General features: G+C 38.5%; 1 protein-coding gene across 1 annotated transcript; it reads left to right on the forward strand.

The window, feature by feature from the left end:
* Positions 1-11,701: 11,701 nt before the first annotated feature.
* LOC100454087 (14-3-3 protein zeta/delta-like) lies at positions 11,702-14,484 on the forward strand. The gene has a single exon (XM_054520004.2). It carries the CDS (start codon positions 11,717-11,719, stop codon positions 12,503-12,505), a length of 789 nt encoding a protein of 262 aa, XP_054375979.2. The 5' UTR covers positions 11,702-11,716; the 3' UTR covers positions 12,506-14,484.
* Positions 14,485-23,982: the final 9,498 nt, after the last annotated feature.

Below are 23,982 nucleotides of genomic sequence, written 5' to 3' on the forward strand. Positions count from 1 at the left end.
GAGGTTTCTGGACTTGACCTGCTTTCTCACCCATCTCTGCTTTTCCACATGCTGTTCCTTCTGCCTTTGCACTTTGTCTCCTGGCCAGTGCCTCCTTATCTTTCAAAAGTCCATTTGAGTGTCATTTCCACTGGAAAGCCTCTCCTGACTCCACCACCTTCCACTGTACTCCCATCCAGCCCAAGATACTCTTGTGCGTAGCTCCTATGAACATGGAATAGTATTTGTCAGTCATCTCTGTCCTTCCCTGGATCCCAAGGTCCTTGCAAGCAGAGACTGGGTCTTTTTGTGGTTTTATTCCAGCACCTAGCCTAGCTCGGTGAATAGCAAGCACTCAAAACTCTATGCAGCAATTCTGCTCATGGGTATAATCCTAATATTTGCAAGATATGTTCAAGAATGTTTACACAAGCATTACTTGAATTAATTCCAAACAGAATATAATCTAAATGTCTACTACCTGTAGAATGGATAGTAAATCATGTCACTTTAAATAAATCCTATACAACAATGAGATTGAATGAATTACAACTACATGCAACAACATGAATGAATCTCACAAACATAATGTTGAGTGAAAGAAGCCAGACGTAAAAGAGTCAATGATGTATAATTCCATTCACGTAAGCTCAAAAGCAGGCAAAAGTCGCATCCATGGCATTAGAAATCATGAGAGTAGTTACCTTGAAGGTATAAAGTAACTGATAGAGGGCAACTGGGACCCCAGTAGTGTTCTATTTCTTGATTTGGGTGCTGGATACATGGACATCATTACACTGTAAAAATTCATCAAGTTGTATGTTTATGATTTATGCATATGTCTGTATTTTATACTTCCGTAAAATTTTAATTGAGGAAAGTTCCCTTTGTGAAACATATTTCTCTATGGCATTTAGGATAGTGATGGAAATGGAGAGTGTAAGTTTGACTCAAGTCCATCACCAGCTTGATTGATGCTCTTTTCCCCACTCAGAACAGTGCTGGATGGTAGAAAAGAAAAGTAAAAGACATCTCCCTAGACAGAGTTTAGCATTTGCTTTAAGAAATGTGATGCTCAATTGTGTCAGCAGGTGTTCTTTGGATAGTTTGATTTCTCAACTTGAATTTCAGAAAGTGCAAATAATTTGGAATAAGTCAGGGTATAAATAATCAAATTAGAATTGGAATTTTCCTCTTTTCTTGTTATCTCCATCCGTCAGCTCTTAAGGCTTCTGTCTTCAATGAGTATAAACTTATTGGCTTGCACACATCAATCAAATCTGTCACAGTCCTTATTGATTCACATTTCACCGTTGCAGTTTAAAATTGGTTTTCCTCTTCTTGCTACAAGAATTGTGCTAAATTATCCAAATTAACGTCTTTGAGCTGGTGGAGTTTTTCTCCTCCAAATTTTAAGAGGTCTATAAATATCAGACTATGGGATATTTAAAAAATATACATTTTCTCTCTTTAAACAAACAGATAAATGTGGGTAAGGAGCCTGGAACCCTTGTCTCTGAGATAGCTTCAGCCATCTTGGCAGCTGCCTTCTGCAGCCTGCACATTGGAGCCAGTCCAGCCTTCACTGCCACAACTCGCCGGATTTCTCTCTCACATTCTGTAATAAAGGACTTTCAATGTCTGCACAGATGGGAATTCTGCTGCCACCTTCTCATTTCACATTTCCTGCACTTTCTTTCCAAAGCACTCGCCTGCCTGAAATAGAATCATAGTTTTTTTCAGTCTGCGTGTAGGAATTTAGTGGGAGAATGGACAGGGTGTCTGTAGCTCCCTATAATTACCACACCATGAAGTAATTTTCCTAATGACTATAAGGTACTTAAAGGATGCAGAAGGATGCTCAGAGGTTTTTCAGAAAACAGCACCCAATTTTCTTTCTGGGGATGGTTGGGGAGGGCCCATGAAGAGGCAGGATGTCATTGCTGATGGTGTGAGCCTTTAGGAAAGAGGAGGCAGGAGCCTTTGCCTGGCTTGCCACCTACTAGCCCCCTTCATGAATCACCTGCCTTCGTGAGGTCTCTTACAAGGGGATATCCCCCCTCCTCCACCTTTTTAAACTGGGCTCCCACAAGGATCGATGTCCACGTTTCTCTCTGCCTAGTTGAATTTTCGCCATCCTTCAAGACTAACTCAAATCCTATGACTTCTGGGAAGCCTTCCTGAATGGCTTGAGCTGGAAGTAATTTCCCCTATGTCTGAACACAGAGCCCCTAATGATTGCATATTCTGGTGTTGCCTGCACACAAAGATAATTTACAGTAATAAAAACTAATGAGATAAATGACATTAACTGAGTACTTATGTGCCAGGCACTATCTTTGCACTTTACATGTATGAAGTCAGAATTCTTACAGTGACTCCATGGGGTAGGTTATATTATAATTCCCATTTTACAGATGAGGATCCTGAGACACATAGTAATATCATACCTCCCTAATCAGATCAGAAGCTCCACTTACTTCTTTGACTTATTGATTTGTCTCCTTCATGGCACAAAGCTCAGGGCCTTGCAATCAGTAATTGCTTGGCTAATATCTGTCTATTTATTAATGTGCTTAATGGAACTTGAGACCATGAAAGTAGAATTTGAAAAACATTTGTGATAGTCAGATATGCTTCTTTTCATCTTCTGTCAATAGGGGAGGACTGTGAAATGAAATGGGTGGGGTTGATAAAAAATCATCATATTAAAAACAAATCCTTAGTTAATATGCACTGTATGCTAGATGCTGTGGTAAGTGATATATGTTCATTACATTTCTTAATCTCAGCTTTTCCCCCACAAAAGGATCAGAGAGAGGTTGCAAAATGCTTGCAATAGGATCAAATAAATAGATGAAGGCATTGTAGCAAAGGGAATATATCTGGTTTAAGTCAGAAAAATCCTGGGTTTAGTTATTACCCCAAAATGAATGTTCTAAGGATCCTCTGTTGGTAGTGAGACACAAATTTGGCTCTAAGCTTCCTAGTGTTTATGGCAAAAACAGATACACAATCAACTACAGCACCTACACACTAAGATAAAGACAAACCAGCTATTTGAAGGTAGCACTCACAAATGTTGAATCAAACCATTTCTTCTTACAATTCTCAACATAGGCCATTCTCATCTTGTGGAAGAGCAGAATGGTAAAATCCATTCTAGGAGGAGGCAGACTATTGGGTTTAAGTATGCAGTTGAGTTTGGCTTAACTTATGCTATCTAAGAGCTGGATGGACTGTACATGTTTCAGAAAAAATTCTCTATAAATGTTATTTCTCATAACCACTGTATCATACTATTCGTGCCAGACAATTATCCTTCCCCTTTCAACTAAAACCTGCATAGGTGTTTTGGTATAACTCTTACTAACATCCTATAGAACTAGCATGCGAGGAATAGTCTTTGGAAAACCTAGTCCTGTAGGCAATATGGAACTTTAAAAACTGACTTTTCCATGGGGAAAATGAAATCCAAACTCCTTTGGGTATGGTCACAAAAGCACCATAAACCATATATGGTGCTTTTCACAACCTGACCTCAACCTGCTTTCTAGACCAAATTTATTGTCCTCCTTTTAGCACCTTCATGCTTCCTTCAAACCAAACTATACAGAATCTCAAGAAAATACTCAGTGCTTTTACTCACTGAAGCCTCATAGTCACTTCCTAGAAATCCCTCTTCTCTTTCCTTTCTCCCCTTGTTTCTCTACCTAGTGGATCTTGAAGGGCATCACCTTTCCTGCAAACCCTGATTCCATCTAACAATCTTCCCCTTTACTACATTCCTATAGCACCTTGCTTATATCATATCTTATTATCCTCCTTTGTTAGCATCTCTGATTTTTCTGCCAAACTCTGAGCTCCTCCAGGGTAGAATGTGTCTTATTTACCTTTGTATCCCAGCAATGGGGACGTAGTCTGACCTGAATTCATTTCAGCAAGTATTTATTGAGTGCTTCCTGCTCTCACAAAGCAAGTTGGGACAATTCTCATTCTAAGATGCTACATAAAAAAACGTGTTACTCCACAGGTGACCCACATATATTTCCATTATTCTCTGAAGCCATTTGGTGCTATGCAGATTGATTATTCAATATTATTTGGTATAGAAAAGGCTAATCTAGTAAATGGGTTGAACTACAAACTGAGTGCACTAAACTCTTTTTTCCCTAACTCAGTATTTTCCAGATTTGAAAAGCTCCAAAGGAAGCTGCACCTGTATGTTGCCATTTATTCCAAGTGTTTTCTTTTTTTGTGTAACATCTGTCATGCCAAAGAACTTTGCTTGTATTTGGCATGTGCATGAATCACTTCATCCACCAAGAAAATGTACAGCCCTTACAAGTAAAACAGAGCAACTATCCCAGGAGACCTTGACAGTATTACAGCAGAGCTAGGAGGTGGGTCAGAAAGAAAAAAAAAATGACTTCTTAATGGCTTGACATGAATAGGACATTTAAGAACTAAATTACCAAATTTTACTGTCATTGAAAGGACCTATTTGGGTAAAGGTCACAGTAAGTATTGTGCAAATCTAATCTTATTTCTGGACTTCAAAAATCTTTTAATCATCCATCTATCACAAAAGGTAATATTATAGACATTCAGAGCCACATAAGCACTGCACAAATATGAGATATTTTCATAAATGGAATTTCAAAAATGTGTTGAGCAATGGAAGCATTTCAGATATAGAAATTGGAAACAGTATTTGAAAAGTTACTTTACATCAGTTTGCCTGTGGTTAATATTAACCGGTCCAACAAGGTAATGCCATGATGGGAGGGGGACAAATCTTGAGGAAGAAATATTATCATCTTGCAAAGTATCTGCCTCAAGAGATACCTCTGTAATATTTTTAGGCAAAGAATAATGAACTAATTCAGGACATAATGTACCCAAAACCAAAAGACCTCTCTGACAGCACTTAAAGAGACCCTTTATTACTATAGGCAGAAGGCCTATTGGCTTAAAAATTAGTCCCAGGACCTAACTGAGAGAGAGTCAAATTATAGAGAAGGCTCAATTTGAAGTTCTACTAAATCTCAAATTGTGTAGTCTTTAGGTTTTTCCAGATATTAGATCGTATTATCTACAAACAAAGATAATTTGACTTCTTCCTTTCTAATTTACATGCCCTTTCTTTCTTTCTCTTGTCTGTTTGCTCTAGCTAGGTCTTCCAGTACTATGTTGAATAACAGTGGTAACAGTGGGCATTCTTGCCGTGTTTCAGATTTTAGAAGAAAGGCTTTCTGTTTTTCCCCATTCAGTATGACACTAGCTGTGGGTATATCATATATGGCTTTTATTATGTTGAAGTATGTTCCTTCTATACCCAGTTTTTATGTTTTTTTTTATCATGAGGGATGTTGAATTTTATCAAGTACCTTTTCAGCATCAGTTGAAATTATCCTATGGTTTGTGTTCTCCATTCTGTTGATATAAAATATATTACATTGATTGATTTATGTAGGTTTAACCATCCTTGGATACCTGGGATAAATCATGCTTCGTCATGATGAATGATCTTTTCAATGTGTTGTTGAATTCAGTTTGCTAGTATTGTGTTGAAGATTTTTCCATCAATATTCATCAGGGATATTGGCTTGTAGTTTTCTTTTTTTGATGTGTCTTTGTCTGGTTTTGGTATCCTGGTCATACTGGCCTCGTAGAATAACTTTGAAATTATTCCTTCCTCCTCTATTTTTTGGAATAGTTTAAAGAGGATTGGCATTAGTTCTTCTTTAAATGTTCAGCAGAATTCAGCAGTGAAGCCATCGGGTCCTGGCCTATTTTTACTGGGAGACTTTTTATTATGGCTTTGAACTCATTATGTGTTATTGGTCTGTTCAGGTTTTGGATTTCTTCATGGTTCAATCTTGGTTGTATGTGTCTAGGAATTTATCCATTTCTTCTAGATTTTCAAATTTATTGACTTACAGTTCCTTGTAGAAGCCACTAATGATTCTTTGAATTTCTGTGGTATTGGTTGTAAAGCCTTCTTTTTCATCTCTGATTTTACATATTTGGATCCTCTCTCTTTTTTTCTTAGTCTAGCTAATGTTTGTCAATTTTGCTTATCTTTTCAAAAAATGAAGTTTTTATTTCATTGATATTTTGGAGAAGCCAGCCATTTGAAGAGTAGCAGGAAAAGTGTTTCAGGCAGAGGAAAAACAACATAGAATCATGGCAAGGGAAGAGTTTGTCATGCTGAGGAACTACATAATGTAACTAGAGAAGCATGAGCAAGGAGAAGTGTCAGAATGATGCTAAGTGTATTTTATGATTGCCCCTATATAATATGTGAGAAAACATAGAACCATGGGAAAGGTAGTGGGGGTGAAGGGGTTAGCAGAAGTGGAGATGGTTAATGGGTACAAAAATTAGAATGAATAAGAACTAGTATTTTAAAGCACAACAAGATGACTATAGTCAATAATAATTTAATTGTACATTTTAAAATAACTGAAAGGGTATAATTATATTGTTTGCAGCACAAAGGATAAATGGTTGAGGTGATGGACACCTTATTTACCCTGATGTGATTATTATGTATTGCATTGCCTCTATCAAAATATCTCATGTACCCCACAAATATATACACCTACTATATACCTACAAAAATTAAAACCCAACAAAACAAAGTGAAAAAATTGGCTGGTTTCTCATTCTTCAGATCTCACCTTATATGTGACTTCACTTAAGTCCTAGGGAGTTCTTCCTTCACTGTTCTATCTAAAGTAGATCACCTCATAAACTTCGTCATCCCTGCACACTCTTTCCCTTATAACATGTATAACAATCTTTAATTATTGCATCTGTGTGTATAAATTTACTTCATTATGGAATTGCAGACCATTATTCTAAGTGAAGAAACTCAGGACTAGAAAACCAAACATCATGTGTTCCTAGTCATAAGTGGGAGCTAAGCTATGAGGACTCAAAGGCGTAAGAATGATACAATGGACTTTGGGGACTTGGGGTGAAGGGTGGGAGGGGGGTAAGGGATAAAAGACCACACATTGGGTGCAGTGTACACTGCTTGGGTGATGGGTGCACCAAAATTTCAGAAATCACCATTAAAGAACTTACTTAAGGAACCAAACACCACCTATTCCCCAAAAACCTATTGAAATTTAAAAAAAAAAACAAACAGGATATATAATAAAAAGAACTTACATCATTGAGATTGAGTGTATAAATGGTAATATAAAAACATTTTAATTGTATTATCTGCACCAAACTCTAGATACCAATAATATTTCATAATGTTCAAAAGTGTTCCTTATTAGAACAGTGATTTGATGCTATACCAAAATAGCAGTATCTCTGAAAACTTTATGGATTTTTAATGTATAATGATGCTTCAAATGCTCACATCCATAATTCTTGCAATATTTTCTTGAAATATGTCAATTTTTTTATCTTTTATAAATAAATCATGCAAAATTTGAGTTGTGAAAGAATGACACATTTTTGAGAGCACCAAGTGTGTAAATGATTATACATACAGTGAAGCATAACCTTCCCTTGTGCCCACCAGCCAAATTGTTCAAATTCCTTTGACGCTGGAGTTAAGTAAGAAATGCAGTGTAGGACTGAATTAAATGCACTTCTGAAATGCCAATCACAGAAGTGCCCATCAGCTTTGAACCCTGCCTTGATTGAACATTGGATACGCGTGAGAATGAGCTACTTGCCACTGTCATATGATTTTGTTCCATAATCAGAAAAATGTGAGGGCTAAAGTTCAGATGCACATTAAACCTACTGCAGGAAGTAGATCATGACCTTTCAAAGCCACGAACAATCACTTGAAGTCCATTTCCTCTTCAGCCACCTGGAACATCAAATCAAGAAGCATCTTTGAAAGGCTCAGATTTTGAATTGCAAAGTGATCCCCAAAACATTAGCTATTACACATAGAGCTAGGCAAGGGGAAATAAACCAAGCAGAGGATTTTTAAAAGAGAAATTTGGCTTACATCTTTTATACATGAGGTGAAGGAAACTTATGTTGAAAATCTTTTCCAGAAACCAAATCTTTTGTGACTACAATTCTTTCACCAGTGTATTAATGATGTGTCCTGCAGTTATCACTGGAAATACATAGAATGGGAATGCTGGTCTCTAGAGCTCATGAAATTGCTAGGACTGATTCCAACTCCTTCTCTATGTAACAGTGTGCTGGCTTTCACAGGCACAGGGCCTGCCTCTAGTACTTATTTAATAATTTTCCCATACTACATTCCCCTAGATGATTTCTAGAAGAATACAAGAGGCAGGACATAATTCAAGGGCTCAATAATTGGTTAGAGGCCTTGGAGTTTCATCAGCTTCTAATTCACACAGGAAAGAACAATATTGGCTATTATATTTTGAGTACCTGCAATGTGCTAGTTTCTATTGCATGTATTATCTCATTCAGCCCTCTCTATAGCACCTTTTTTTTTTTTTTTTTAGTGGATGACAAGAACTGAGACAAATCACCAATGGGCATAAACTAGTAAGTGGCAGAGCATGGATGAAAACCCATGTCAAACAGCCTCCAAGGCTCATGCTCTTTCAGCTATGCTATATGCTTTTTGATTGAAGTCTATTAAATGTCAATCTACTCTTCCAATAAATGTTAAGGTCAATGCTCACTAGGAGGGAAGGTTGGGCCATTGACCTCCAAAGAATGCTCCCTATTTTTGAATCCAAATTTAGCTTCTTTGATAGTTTCCCTTCAGGGGTTCACAGCAGTGCCTGCTGACATTTCCAGCCAAGATACTGTAGCCCTGCTGGGACTTCTTCCATTACTACTGATGGTCAGGAGCTAAAGTTGGTTCCCACTGGAGGCTATACCCTGGAGCTTTCTATAGGAAGAACTCTCCTTAGTAGTCGTTGCTCTCAGAAGTGGTGGCCTTCATCTAAATTACCTTCCTGACACCCGTTGCCTTCTCTCCTATCAATGCAACCCCTTGGCAGCAAACACTTTTCCTGAGGCAAATCATCAGCATAGTCCATTATGGACTACAGTCTCAAGTAGCTTTGGCTACCCAATAGGTGACTATTAATAAAGCCACATAGTTCTTTGGAGGAAATTACTGTAATTCATATGAAAATTTCCACTCAGTGCCATAATTTTGGCTGCCCCCTCAGCCTTGTTTTAATTGCTTGAAGCCAGGAACTACTCAACCTTCTCTTAATCTCCAAGGTGGATTATTCCCAAGGAGACAGAAAAATAAAACTACTTTCTCTCTTCTGGAAGTATTTGGATTCAGATTATATAAAGATAAGATGACGCAAACTCTCAGACTCTCCCTTCGTGGGGCACAGGAGCATCTAAACAAATCAAAATTCACATAGAATCCAAGAAATTCCTTAATAATTCTGAATAGTTACATGAGGGAGCTGTATTGGAAGCAAATTCTCCAGTCATCAGTGAATCATTATCCACTACCTACCACACCCCAGATAACACTGCATGGAGCAGAAACAAACCTTCCCCACTGTACCCCATCAAAACTGAAGACTTCCAAGAAAAAGGGGAAAAAAAGATTGCTATAATCTTAAGCCAATGATTTAACAGAAAATACTTCAACTTTTAAGGGCCTCACTTTCATCTTAATCCATCTGCACCACTCATCTGTTTTTAAACTATTGTATCTTAGAAATTATTTTTGATGTGTTTAGAGAATATATTAACAGTTCAATAATTAGCTTCTTGGAGATAGGTATCTTGTACTACATTCGTTGAATTTCTAGACAGAGGGCACTCTATAAATATTTCTTAGTTAATTAAACCAGAGGCTGTGTGTTCTATAAAATAACATAATTTCTTACTATGCTAATCCTGCAAACATAAGATATGGTACAGTGCAGACATACTAAAACCTGGGTTTATAAGCACACTGACACTTAAGATACTGAAGTATTTGCTTTATATAATCACCAATTCTTCAATCCCCTAAAGTGCTTATTTAGTGCTCCACTGAAATTTGATATTCAAATCTTGAAATTTATTTAAAAAGTCAAACTACATTAGAGTCCCATCACTCAATGTAGCTTTCTGATTAATGAGTTACAGCACACAAATGAAGCAAGTTTGCAGTTAATGAACTACAAATAAATCTATCTGTAAATAATAATTACTACTAATGACCAAATTAGTTAGTCTTCAGGTTTGTTCTCTGCATTTACATTAATTTGTTTATTTTACCCTAATCAGTTGAGTTTCTTCTAAAGATAATTGGGGAGATACGACTTCTGGAATGACAGTGTGAGGAGCTCAAAGCTGCTCCCATACAAAACAGCTTTAACTGGTGAAAATTATTTTTAAAGACTAGCACCTATTTAAAGTCTCTGTAAATTTCCTAAGGGCATACATGAAATGAAGACATATTTATTCAAGAAAATCTATATGGTCAACTAATATTTCTCTAGTGTGCCAAAAACACACAATGTAAGGAAAGTTTCTTCAATAAATGGTGTTGGGTAGACTGGATATCCAGATGCAAAAAAGAAAAAAAAATCAAACCCTTATCTTACACTATATATATAAATTTAAATAGATCAAAGACTTAAATGTAATATATTAAGCCATAAAACTCCTAAAAAAAACCAAACAAACAGGGAGAAGCACCTTGACATTACCGTGGCAATAGTTTTTTGGCTAGCACACCAAAAGCACACAACAAAGCAAAAATAAACAAGTGGGACTACATCAAACTAAAAAGTTCTGCACAGCAAAGGAAACAACCAACAAAATGACAAGACAGTCTCCAAAATGGGAGAAAATATTTGCAAAACATATTGTTGCAGGACTTTTCCTTAGTTCAGCTAAAGACAGGTGTATTAGTCAGGCTTCTGTAGAGGGACAGAACTAATAGGAGATAGATAGATAGATACATGTATGTATATGTGTGTGTGTATATACATATATATATAAAGGGGAGTTTAATAAGTATTAACTCACATCATCACGTCCCACAATAGGCCATCTGTAAGCTGAGGAGCAAGAAGAGCCAGTCTGAGTCCCAAAACTGAAGGACTTAGAGTTTGATGTTCCAGGGCAGGAAGCATCCGGCATGGGAAAAAGATGTAGGCTGGGAAACTAGGCCAGTCTAGTCTTTTCACATTTTTCCGCCTGCTTTATATTCTAGCTGTGCTGGCAGCTGATTAGACGGTGCCCACCCGGAGTAAGGGTGGGTCTGCCTTTCCCAGCCCACTGACTCAAATGTTAATCTCCTTTGGCAACACCCTCACAGACACACCCAGGATGAATACTTTGCATCATTTAATCCAATCAAGTTGACACTCAGTATTAACCATCACAATGGGGTTCTTGTCCATCCCAGAGCCACAAAAATTTAGGCTTGCAGAAGGTAACACATGAGGGGGTTCTGTTTTCTGCATATCCCCTTGGCCTAATAAGCCAATTGTCGATTGACAGATAAATTAATTTTTAAAAACGTGGTGTGTGTATGTGTATGTATACGTACAATGAAACATTAGGCAACCATAGAAAATAAGGAAGTCCTGCCATCTGTGAGACAACATGGATGAACCTGGAGGATACTATGCTAAGTAAAATAAGCTAAACACAGAAGTACAAGTACTGTATAATCTCACTTATATGTGAAATCTAAAAAATTAAACTCAGAGAAACAGAGAGTAGAATAGTGTTGCCAGAGGCTGGGGGTGAGGAAATGGAGATATTTGATGAAAGGGTACAAACTCTTAGTTAAAAGATGAATGACCATCCGCCACCACCACCCACTCCGGACACAGAACATCCAGTCATGGATAAAAATGAGCTGGTTCAGAAGGCCAAACTGGCCGAGCAGGCTGAGCGATATGATGACATGGCAGCCTGCATGAAGTCTGTAACTGAGCAAGGAGCTGAATTATCCAATGAGGAGAGGAATCTTCTCTCAGTTGCTTATAAAAATGTTGTAGGAGCCCATAGGTCATCTTGGAGGGTCGTCTCAAGTATTGAACAAAAGACGGAAGGTGCTGAGAAAAAACAGCAGATGGCTCGAGAATACAGAGAGAAAATTGAGATGGAGCTAAGAGATATCTGCAATGATGTACTGTCTCTTTTGGAAAAGTTCTTGATCCCCAATGCTTCACAAGCAGAGAGCAAAGTCTTCTATTTGAAAATGAAAGGAGATTACTACCGTTACTTTCCTGAGGTTGCCGCTGGTGATTACAAGAAAGGGATTGTGGATCAGTCACAACAAGCATACCAAGAAGCTTTTGAAATCAGCAAAAAGGAAATGCAACCAACACATCCTATCAGACTGGGTCTGGCCCTTAACTTCTCTGTGTTCTATTATGAGATCCTGAACTCCCCAGAGAAAGCCTGCTCTCTTGCAAAGACAGCTTCTGATGAAGCCATTGCTGAACTTGATACATTAAGTGAAGAGTCATACAAAGACAGCACGCTAATAATGCAATTACTGAGAGACAACTTGACATTGTGGACATCGGATACCCAAGGAGACGAAGCTGAAGCAGGAGAAGGAGGGGAAAATTAACCAGCCTTCCAACTTTTGTCTGCCTCATTCTAAAATTTACACAGTAGACCATTTGTCATCCATGCTGTCCCACAAATAGTTTTTTGTTTATGATTTATGACAGGTTTATGTTACTTCTATTTGAATTTCTATATTTCCCATGTGGTTTTTATGTCTAATATTAGGGGAGTAGAGCCAGTTAACATTTAGGGAGTTATCTGTTTTCATCTTGAGGTGGCCAATATGGGGATGTGGAATTTTTATACAAGTTATAAATGTTTGGCATAGTACTTTTGGTACATTGTGGCTTCACAAGAGCCAGTGTAAAACTGCTTCCATGTCTTAGCAAAGAAAACTGCCTACATATTGGTTTGTCCTGGTGGGGAATAAAAGGGATCATTGGTTCCAGTCACAGATGTAGTAATTGTGGGTACTTTAAGGTTTGGAGCACTTACAAGGCTGTGGTAGAATCGTACCCCATGGATACCACATATTAAACCATGTATATCTGTGGAATACTCAATCTCAATGTGCACACCTTTGACTACAGCTGCAGAAGTGTTCCTTTAGACAAAGTTGTGACCCATTTTACTCTGGATAAGGGCAGAAACGGTTCACATTCCATTATTTGTAAAGTTACCTGCTGTTAGCTTTCATTATTTTTGCTACACTCATTTTATTTGTATTTAAATGTTTTAGGCAACCTAAGAACAAATGTAAAAGTAAAGATGCAGGAAAAAATGAATTGCTTGGTATTCATTACTTCATGTATATCAAGCACAGCAGTAAAACAAAAACCCATGTATTTAACTTTTTTTTTTTAGGATTTTTGCTTTTGTGATTTTTTTTTTTTTGATACTTGCCTAACATGCATGTGCTGTAAAAATACTTAACAGGGAAATAACTTGAGATGATGGCTAGCTTTGTTTAATGTCTTATGAAATTTTCATGAACAATCCAAGCATAATTGTTAAGAACATGTGTATTAAATTCATGTAAGTGGAATAAAAGTTTTATGAATGGACTTTTCAACTACTTTCTCTACAGCTTTTCATGTAAATTAGTCTTGGTTCTGAAACTTCTCTAAAGGAAATTGTACATTTTTTGAAATTTATTCCTTATTCCCTCTTGGCAGCTAATGGGCTCTTACCAAGTTTAAACACAAAATTTATCATAACAACAAAAATACTACTAATATAATTACTGTTTCCATGTCCCATGATCCCCTCTCTTCCTCCCCACCCTGAAAAAAATGAGTTCCTATTTTTTCTGGGAGAGGGGGAGATTGATTAGAAAAAAATGTAGTATGTTCCATTTAAAATTTTGGCATATGGCATTTTCTAACTTAGGAAGCCACAATGTTCTTGGCCCATCATGACATTGGGTAGCATTAACTATAAGTTTTGTGCTTCCAAATCACTTTTTGGTTTTTAAGAATTTCTTGATACTCTTATAGCCTGCCTTCAATTTTGATCCTTTATTCTTTCTATTCATCAGGTGCATAAGATTACCTTCCTGTTTTAGCCTTCTGTCTTGTCACCAACCATTCTTACTTGGTGGCCATGTACTTGGAAAAAGGCCGCATGATCTTTCTGGCTCCACTCAGTGTCTAAGGCACCCTGCTTCCTTTGCTTGCATCCCCACAGACTATTTCCCTCATCCTATTTACTGCAGCAAATCTCTCCTTAGTTGATGAGATTGTGCTTATCTCCCTTTAAAACCCTACCTATCCTGAATGGTCTGTCATTGTCTGCCTTTAAAATCCTTCCTCTTTCTTCCTCCTCTATTCTCTAAATAGTGATGGGGCTAAGTTATACCCAAAGCTCACTTTACAAACATTTCCTCAGTACTTTGCAGAAAACACCAAACAAAAATGCCATTTTAAAAGAGGTGTATTTTTTCTTTTAGAATGTAAGCTCCTCAAGAGCAGGGACAATGTTTTCTGTATGTTCTATTGTGCCTAGTACACTGTAAATGCTCAATAAATATTGATGATGGGAGGCAGTGAGTCTTGATGATAAGGGTGAGAAACTGAAATCCCAAACACTGTTTTGTTGCTTGTTTTGTTATGACCTCAGATTAAATTGGGAAATATTGGCCCTTTTGAATAATTGTCCCAAATATTACATTCAAATAAAAGTGCAATGGAGAAAAAAAAAAAAAAAAGATGAATGAGGTCTGGGGATCTAGTGTACAGCCTAAGTGGTGATGGATGTGTTGATTAATTTCATTGTGACAATTATTACACAGTGTACATGTATATCAATCACATTGCACACCTTGAATACCTATAATCTTTAGTTCTCAATTAAGTACTTTGAAATTAAAAAAAGAAGAAAATAATAAAATCTACTAAATCTTGGTAATAACAGTGAGATCCTGTGTCACTTATGCCACTATCCACTCCCTCCTTTACCCTTAACCCTAAAGCTCAGCATGATAGATGCCCCACTCCAAAGGGGCTCCCTTTCCTCTAAGCTACCAGTCGAGTGGTAAGGTATTCTCCTGGGATAAAGAGATTGCCAACATTTTTTATTCTCTCCTAGCTGCATGTTACAAAGGCTAGTTTCCAGGCAAGTGTGGCCAAGACATCAGGGACTTCATTCCCCTACCCAACTCCACTTATAATTTCACTGGTTCTACTCCAGGTGCAGAAGGGTAATAAAACTGGGGCCAAATTATCTTAACCCCAATCTTTTTATAAGGAGAATATTCCATACTGGAAGAGGCAAGCTGAGAAGACCAGAGGCTACTGCCCCTGCTCAGTGCTCAGCTCATGAAACATGGTATTCCAAGAGAAGTGGGTGATTTTGCCTGCTGTCATCTCCAGAGTAGTGGTTCAGAGATTTTGCCAGATGAAGAGGCAAGTCAAAATAATGTAAGATGCAGAAGCTTCCCCCAAAGAAATTGAATTTATTTGGAACAAAGTGCGGGTGAGTTCAATCCTAAAGGAACTCTCAAGGACCATGGAGATTTTGGTAATAAGCAATTAAGGAGAGGCTGGTAGCTCCATGAGAGCAACAAGCAAAACGATAAGCCAGCTGTATTACCAGACAGAACCAGGTGAAGAGATAACTGTAAGATGAGTCCTCCTGTGGTCAGAGAAACCCTCAAAGCCTGGCCCTGCCAAGACACCCAAATTTAATTGGATCAGAGTGTGAAGCAATTTATGCACCAGCACATTATTTTTAAAAAATGGAGTCATCAGCCAGCAATTAATGAAGCTTAACAGCTGGGTGTGATGCTACAGAAACATACAGTTTAGGAGACAGATAAGAAATAGAGACAAAGAGAGCCTGCCAAAACCAGTCATCCCAGGATGACTACGCCCATGCCCAAGACTGAACCCTCATAAGAATGACATCAGAGGCTTCACACTGCATGAGAAATGGACTTAATAAAATACTCTACCCAAGTTACTAAACAAATAAGCAAGTAACATGAACAAGCACAGGAAAAGGAGAAAAATCACTATCTAAAGTTGCTACAACACAGAAATGGCCTTACAAGAAATAGCAAAGGAATTAAGTTCTTCAGGCTGAAAGCAAGTGACCACAGTAATTTAAATCTACATAAAGAAACCAAGCACTAAGAGAGGTGATTATGTAATTATAAAAGATAGCATAAATGCATATTTCTTCTCCTTTCTCTTAACTTACTTTAAAAAATGTGATATAAAGCAATATGTGTGCAATTATATTGCAGACCTATAACATGTAGAAATATAATATACTTGATCATAACAAAGCTGTATTGTAGCAAGGAAAGGACACCATATGCTCACTGAAAACTATAGGAAAAGATGAAAAGAACAAGAAATAGCAAATTAGCTGGTTAATATAACAATCCACCCAAAATATATGCTTGCTTTCTTTTTTTTTTCATTATACTTTAAGTTTTAGGGTACATGTGCACAACGTGCAGGTTAGTTACATATGTATACATGTGCCATGTTGGTGTGCTGCACCCATTAACTCGTCATTTAACATTAGGTATATCTCCTAATGCTATCCTTCCCCCCTCCCCCCACCCCACAACAGGCCCTGTTGTGTGATGTTCCCCTTCCTGTGTCCATGTGTTCTCATTGTTCAATTCCCACCTATGAGTCAGAACATGTGGTGTTTGGTTTTTTGTCCTTGCGATAGTTTGCTGAGAATGATGGTTTCCAGCTTCATCCATGTCCCTACAAAGGACATGAACTCATCATTTTTTATGGCTGCATAGTATTCCATGGTGTATATGTGCCACATTTTCTTAATCCAGTCTATCATTGTTGGACATTTGGCTTGGTTCCAAGTCTTTGCTATTGTGAATAGTGCCGCCATAAACGTATGTGTGCATGTGTCTTTATAGCAGCATGATTTATAGTCCTTTGGGTACATACCCAGTAATGGGATGGCTGGGTCAAATGGTATTTCTAGTTCTAGATCCCTGAGGAATCGCCACACTGACTTCCACAATGGTTGAACTAGTTTACAGTCCCACCAACAGTGTAAAAGCGTTCCACATCCTCTCCAGCACCTGTTGTTTCCTGACTTTTTAATGATCGCCATTCTAACTGGTGTGAGATGTTATCTCATTGTGGTTTTGATTTGCATTTCTCTGACAGCCAGTGATGATGAGCATTTTTTCATGTGTTTTTTGGCTGCATAAATGTCTTCTTTTGAGAAGTGTCTGTTCATATCCATTGCCTACTTTTTGATGGGGTTGTTTGTTTTTTTCTTGTAAATTTATTTGAGTTCATTGTAGATTCTGGATATTAGCCCTTTGTCAGATGAGTAGATTGCAAAAATTTTCTCCCATTCTGTAGGTTGCCTGTTCACTCTGATGGTAGTTTCTTTTGCTGTGTAGAAGCTGTTTAGTTTAATTAGATCCCATTTGTCAATTTTGGCTTTTGTTGCCATTGCTTTTGGTGTTTTAGACATGAAGTCCTTGCCCATGCCTATGTCCTGAATGGTATTGCCTAGATTTTCTTCTAGGGTTTTTATGGTTTCAGGTCTAACATTTAAGTATTTAATCCATCTTGAATTAATTTTTGTATAAGGAAGGGATCCAGTTTCAGCTTTCTCCATATGGCTAGCCAGTTTTCCCAGCACCATTTATTAAATAGGGAATTGTATCCCCATTTCTTGTTTTTGTCAGGTTTGTCAAAGATCAGATGGTTGTAGATAAGCAGCATTATTTCTGAGGGCTCTGTTCTGTTCCATTGGTCTATATCTCTGTTTTGGTACCAGTACCATGCTGTTTTGGTTACTGTAGCCTTGCAGTATAGTTTGAAGTCAGGTAGCATGATGCCTCCAGCTTTATTCTTTTGGCTTAGGATTGACTTGGCAATGCGGGCTCTTTTTCGGTTCCATATGAACTTGAAAGTAGTTTTTTCCAATTCTGTGAAGAAAGTCATTGGTAGCTTGATGGGGATGGCATTGAATCTATAAATTACCTTGGGCAGTATGGCCATTTTCACGATATTGATTCTTCCTACCCATGAGCGTGGAATGTTCTTCCATTTGTTTGTATCCTCTTTTATTTCCTTGAGCAGTGGTTTGTAGTTCTCCTTGAAGAGGTCCTTCACGTCCCTTATAAGTTGGATTCCTGGGTATTTTATTCTCTTTGAAGCAATTGTGAATGGGAGTTCACTCATGATTTGGCTCTCTGTTTGTCTGTTATTAGTGTATAAGAATGCTTGTGATTTTTGCACATTGATTTTGTATCCTGAGACTTTGCTGAAGTTGCCTCTCAGCTTAAGGAGATTTTGGGCTGAGACAATGGGGTTTTCTAGATATACAATCATGTCATCTGCAAACAGGGACAATTTGACTTCCTCTTTTCCTAATTGAATGCCCTTTATTTCCTTCTCCTGCCTGATTGCCCTGGCCAGAACTTCCAACACTACGTTGAATAGGAGTGGTGAGAGAGGGCATCTCTGTCTTGTGCCCATTTTCAAAGGGAATGCTTCCAGTTTTTGCCCATTCAGTATGATATTGGCTGTGGGTTTGTCATAGATAGCTCTTATTATTTTGAGATACGTCCCATCAATACCTAATTTATTGAGAGTTTTTAGCATGAAGGGTTGTTGAATTTTGTCAAAGGCCTTTTCTGCATCTAATGAGATAATCATATGGTTTTTGTCACTGGTTCTGTTTATATGCTGGATTATGTTTATTGATTTGCATATGTTGAACCAGCCTTGCATCCCAGGGATGAAGCCCACTTGATCATGGTGGATAAGCTTTTTGATGTACTGCTGGATTCGGTTTGCCAGTATTTTATTGAGGATTTTTGCATCGATGTTCATCAGGGATATTGGTCTAAAATTCTCTTTTTTTGTTGTGTCTCTGCCAGGCTTTGGTATCAGGATGATGCTGGCCTCATAAAATGAGTTAGGGAGGATTCCCTCTTTTTCTATTGATTGGCATAGTTTCAGAAGGAATGGTACCAGCTCCTCCTTGTACCTCTGGTGGAATTCGGCTGTGGATCCATCTGATCCTGGACTTTTTTCGGTTGGTAAGCTACTAATTATTGCCTCAATTTCAGAGCCTGTTATTGGTCTATTCAGAGATTCAACTTCTTCCTGGTTTAGTCTTGGGAGGGTGTATGTGTTGAGGAATTTATCCATTTCTTCTAGATTTTCTAGTTTATTTGCATAGAGGTGTTTATAGTATTCTCTGGTGGTAGTTTGTATTTCTGTGGGATCGGTGGTGATATCCCCTTTATCAATTTTTATTGCATCTATTTGACTCTTCTCTTTTCTTCTTTATTAGTCTTACTAGCGGTCTATCAGTTTTGTTGATCTTTTCAAAAAACCAGCTCCTAGATTCATTGATTTTTTGAAGGTTTTTTTGTCTCTATTTCCTTCAGTTCTGCTCTGATCTTAGTTATTTCTTGCCTTCTGCTAGTTTTTGAATGTGTTTGCTCTTGCTTCTCTAGTTCTTTTAATTGTGATGTTAGGGTGTCGATTTTAGATCTTTCCTGCTTTCTCTTGTTGGCATTAAGTGCTATAAATTTCCCTCTTCACACTGCTTTGAATGTGTCCCAGAGATTCTGGTATGTTGTGTCTTTGTTCTCATTGGTTTCAAAGAACATCTTTATTTCTGCCTTCATTTCGTTATGTACCCAGTAGTCATTCAGGAGCAGGTTGTTCAGTTTCCATGTAGTTGAGCAGTTTGGAGTGAGTTTCTTAATCCTGAGTTCTAGTTTGATTGCACTGTGGTCTGAGAGACAGTTTGTTATAATTTCTATTCTTTTACATTTGCTGAGGAGTGCTTTACTTCCAATTATGTGGTCAATTTTGGAATAGGTGCGCTGTGGTGCTAAGAAGAATGTATATTCTGTTGATATGCTTGCTTTCTTTTCCTCTCTCAGCTCCTTTAAAAGACATAAAATTATATATTAAGTAATAATTAACAACCCCATTAAAAAGTGGGCAAAGGACATGAACAGACACTTCTCAAAAGAAGACATTTATGCGACCAAAAAACATATGAAAAAAGCTCAATGTCACTGATTGTTAGAGAAATGCAAATCAAAACCACAGTGAGATACCATCTCATGTCAGTCAGAATGGCAATTATTGAAAAATCAAGAAGCAACAAAAGTTCACCAGGCTGTGAAGGGATAGGAATGCTTTTACACTGTTGGTGGAAATGTAAATTAGTTCAATCATTGTGGAAGACAGTGTGGCAATTCCTCAAAGACCTAGAACCAGAAATATCATTTGACCTAGCAATCCCATTACTGGGTATATACCCAAAGAAATATAAATTATTCTGTTATGAAAATATATGCACATGTATATTCATTGCACTATTCACAATAACAAAGACATGGAATCAACCTAAATGCCCATCAGTAATAGACTGGATAAAGAAAATGTGGTACACATACACCATGGAATACCATGCAGCCATAAAAAGGAAAAAGATCATGTCCTTTCTAGGGACATGAATGGAGCTGGAAGCCATTATCTTAAGCAAACTAACACAGGAACAGAAAACCAAACACCACATGTTCTCACTCATAAGTGGAAGCTGAACAATGAGAACACATGGACACAGGGAGAGTAACAACACACACTGGGGCCTCTTGGAGGAGGTGGCAGGGGAAGGGAGAGCATCAGGAAAAATAGCTAATGCATGCTGGCCTTAATACTTAGGTGATGGGTTAATACTTAGATGATGGGCAGCAAACCACGGTGGCACACATTTACCTTTGTGATGAGCCTGCACATCCTGCACATGTACCCCGGAACTTAAAAGTTAAAAAAGAAACGTTTTTGAGCCACTAGGGACACCATTAAGAAAGTGTATTCGTCCATTTTTATGTTGTTGATTGATAGACATACCTGAGACTGGGCAATTTACAAAAGAAAGAGGTTTAATGGACTTACAGTTCTACATGGCTGGGGAGGCCTCACAATCATGATGGAAGGTGAAAGGCACATCTTACATGGCAACAGACAAGAGAAGAGTCACAGCCAAGTGAAAGGAGTTTTTTCTAATAAAACCATCAGCTCTCGTACGACTTATTCACTACCACAAGAACAATATGGGGGAAACTGCTCCCATGATTCAATTATCTCCCACTGGGTCCCTCCCACAACACAGGGAAATTGTGAGAGCTGTAATTCAAGATGAGATTGGGGTGAGGACAAAGCCAAACCATATTAGAAAGTTAAAAAATAATCCTCTAAATAGCAGAACATATTCACAAATCATATATCTGATAAGGGATAAAGAGCTCTTAACTAAATAATAAAAAAATTAAAAATTGACAAAGGGTGAGGAGACAAGATGGCAGATAGGAGACAGAGCTAATGTTCAGCTCCCACTTGGATGGACAGAACAGCGTGTGGAGACTCACATCATGAACTTACTTTTGCTCCAAGAATGACAGCAGGAATGTACCAGGAAAACTGAAAGAATTCACAGATCAGTTGAAAGAAGTAGCAGGCCACTGCAAATTCCACAAGACAGGCAAAAAACTGTGAGTTCCCAAAGTGTGACAGGTGGAAAACCTTCCTCAGAGCATATATCCCCACTGGGGAATCTGAAAATCTAGATCAGAGGAGAAGAATTTAACCTTATCTAGAGCTGACACAGATTTAGGGAACCTCATGAAATTTAAAAGTAGACGTTAAGGCAGGTGGATACCTGAGGTCAGGAGTTCAAGACCAGCCTGGCCAACATGGTGAAACCCTGTCTCTACTAAAAATATAAAAATTAGCTGGGTGTGGTAGTGGATGCCTGTAATCCCAGCTTCCCAGCTACTCAGGAGGCTGAGGCAAGGGAATCACTTGAACCCGGGAGGCGGAGGTTGCAGTGAGCCAAGATTGCGCCACTGCACTCCAGCCAGGGTGACAGAGTGAGACTCTGTCTCAAAAATAATAATAATAATAATAAAATAAAATAAAAATAAGTAGAAGCAGTGCCTAGAAGGCACTTCCAGTCTCCAGTTGGAGTTCAGGAAAGCCATTCCTGACTATCTCACAGGGACCCACAAGGAAGGCAGCCAGTGGAATTAGGGAGGGCTCACAAGGAAAAAGAAGCTTCCAACTGAAATTAGTAATACTCTTAACTGGGCACACATTTTCTTGAGCAGAATCCAGGGGACAAACAGGAACTTCTGTAGATATGGGTGTAGGAGCTGCTGCCAACAGAGTGGGCAGATGGGGAGTGAGGAGGTCCAAAAGCTGTACTTGCTCTCTCAGTGGGGAAGCTGACAGCCTGGAGCAAGTCCTGAGTAGGGCACTGCAGGAGTGAGACAGGCCTCACCAACTGCATGGGAGCGGGGGAGGCCTCTCACTACTGGCTATCCTCTACTTCCCTGGCAAACTATATGACACAGCAGAGGCAGCCAAAATCCTCTCTGGAATATAACCCCATTGGTTTGAGAACCACCCCCCATCTCCAACAGTGGCCGTGGCAAACCCTGCCCAAGGAGAGTCTGAGTGCAGAACTGCCTAGCCTTGTCCCCACCTTATGGTAATTCTCTACCTGCTCTGACCCAGAGAATTCTCTTGGTCTGCTACTAGACCAAGTAGCTGAACACAAAAGATAGAAACTCTTGGGAGCCTTATTGCCCAGCCCATTGCCTCAGAAACCAAAAGACTTACCCTGGCCAACTTAGGGCAAGCTTAGATCTCCCTACTGCCTTAGTTGGTGCTCTCTTGAAAGTGCCACCTCCTGGCTAGAGGCCAACCAACTCAGGCTATTACAGCACCTCATGGCAGAATAACCCTGATCCCAGGAAGGAGAAAAGAATAGCTAATTTCACTGTCTGAAACATCTTGGCTAACCAGAGGTCCTGAGTGTGTCCACATGACAACTTCACTGCTAACATAGCCAGCATTTGAGAAAGCCAGCACACTAAGAATATATACAACCAAGGACTCTCACAGAGTCTACTTCACTCCCCTGCTACCTCTGCCAGAGCAGGTTCGGGTATCCATGGCTAGGAGACCTGAAGACGAGTCAATCACAGGACTCTTTGTAGACATTCCCTAGTACCAGCCAGTAGCCTGATAGCCCTGTGGGGTAGCTAGACCCTGAAGAGCAATAACAATTACTGCAGTCCTGTTCTCAGAAAGCCCCATCCCTAGGAGAAGGAGAGCACCATATCAAGGGATCACCCTGTGAAACAAAAGAATCTGAGCAGCAGGCTTTTAGTTGCAGACCTTTCCACTGAAATAGTCTACCCAAATGAGAAGGAAACAGAAAAGTAATTCTGGTAATATGACAAAACAGGGGTCTATAACACCCACAAAAGATCACACTAGCTCCCCAGCCATGGATCCAAACCAAGAAGAAATCTCTGAATTGCCAGATAAAGAATGCAGAAGGTTGATTATTAAGCTACTCAAGGAGGCACCAGAGAAAGGTGAAAAACAATGTAAAGAAACTTTTAAAAAATACAGGATATGGATGGAGAATTCTCCAGAGAAATAGATATCATAAAGAAAATACAATCACAACTTCTGGAAATAAAAATCACACTTAGAGAAATACAAAATGCACTCAAAGCTTTCAACAAAGACTAGACCAAGTAGAAGAAAGAACTTCACAGCTCAAAAACAAGGCTTTCACATTAACCCAATCAGACACAGACAAAGAAATAGGAATTTTTATAAAAATTAGCAAAGCCTCCAAAAAAATGGGATTATGTTAAGTGGCCAAACCTAAGAATAATTGTTGTTTCTGAGGAAGAAGAGAAATCTAAATGTTTGGAAAACTTATTTGAAGGAATAATTGAGGAAAATTTCCATGACCTTATTAGAGATCTAGACATCCACACACAAGAACACCTGGGAAATCCATCACAAAAAGATCATCACCTAGGCACATAGTCATCAGGTTATTTAAAGTCAAGACAAGGGAAAGAATCTTAAGAGCTGTGAAACAAAAGCATCAGATTACCTACAAAGGAAAACCTGTAAGATTAACAGCAGATTTCTCAGCAGAAACCCTGCAAGCCAGAAGGGATTGGGATTCCATCTTTAGCCT

Source organism: Pongo abelii, chromosome 13, assembly GCF_028885655.2.
Source record: "Pongo abelii isolate AG06213 chromosome 13, NHGRI_mPonAbe1-v2.0_pri, whole genome shotgun sequence".
NCBI lineage: Eukaryota > Metazoa > Chordata > Mammalia > Primates > Hominidae > Pongo > Pongo abelii.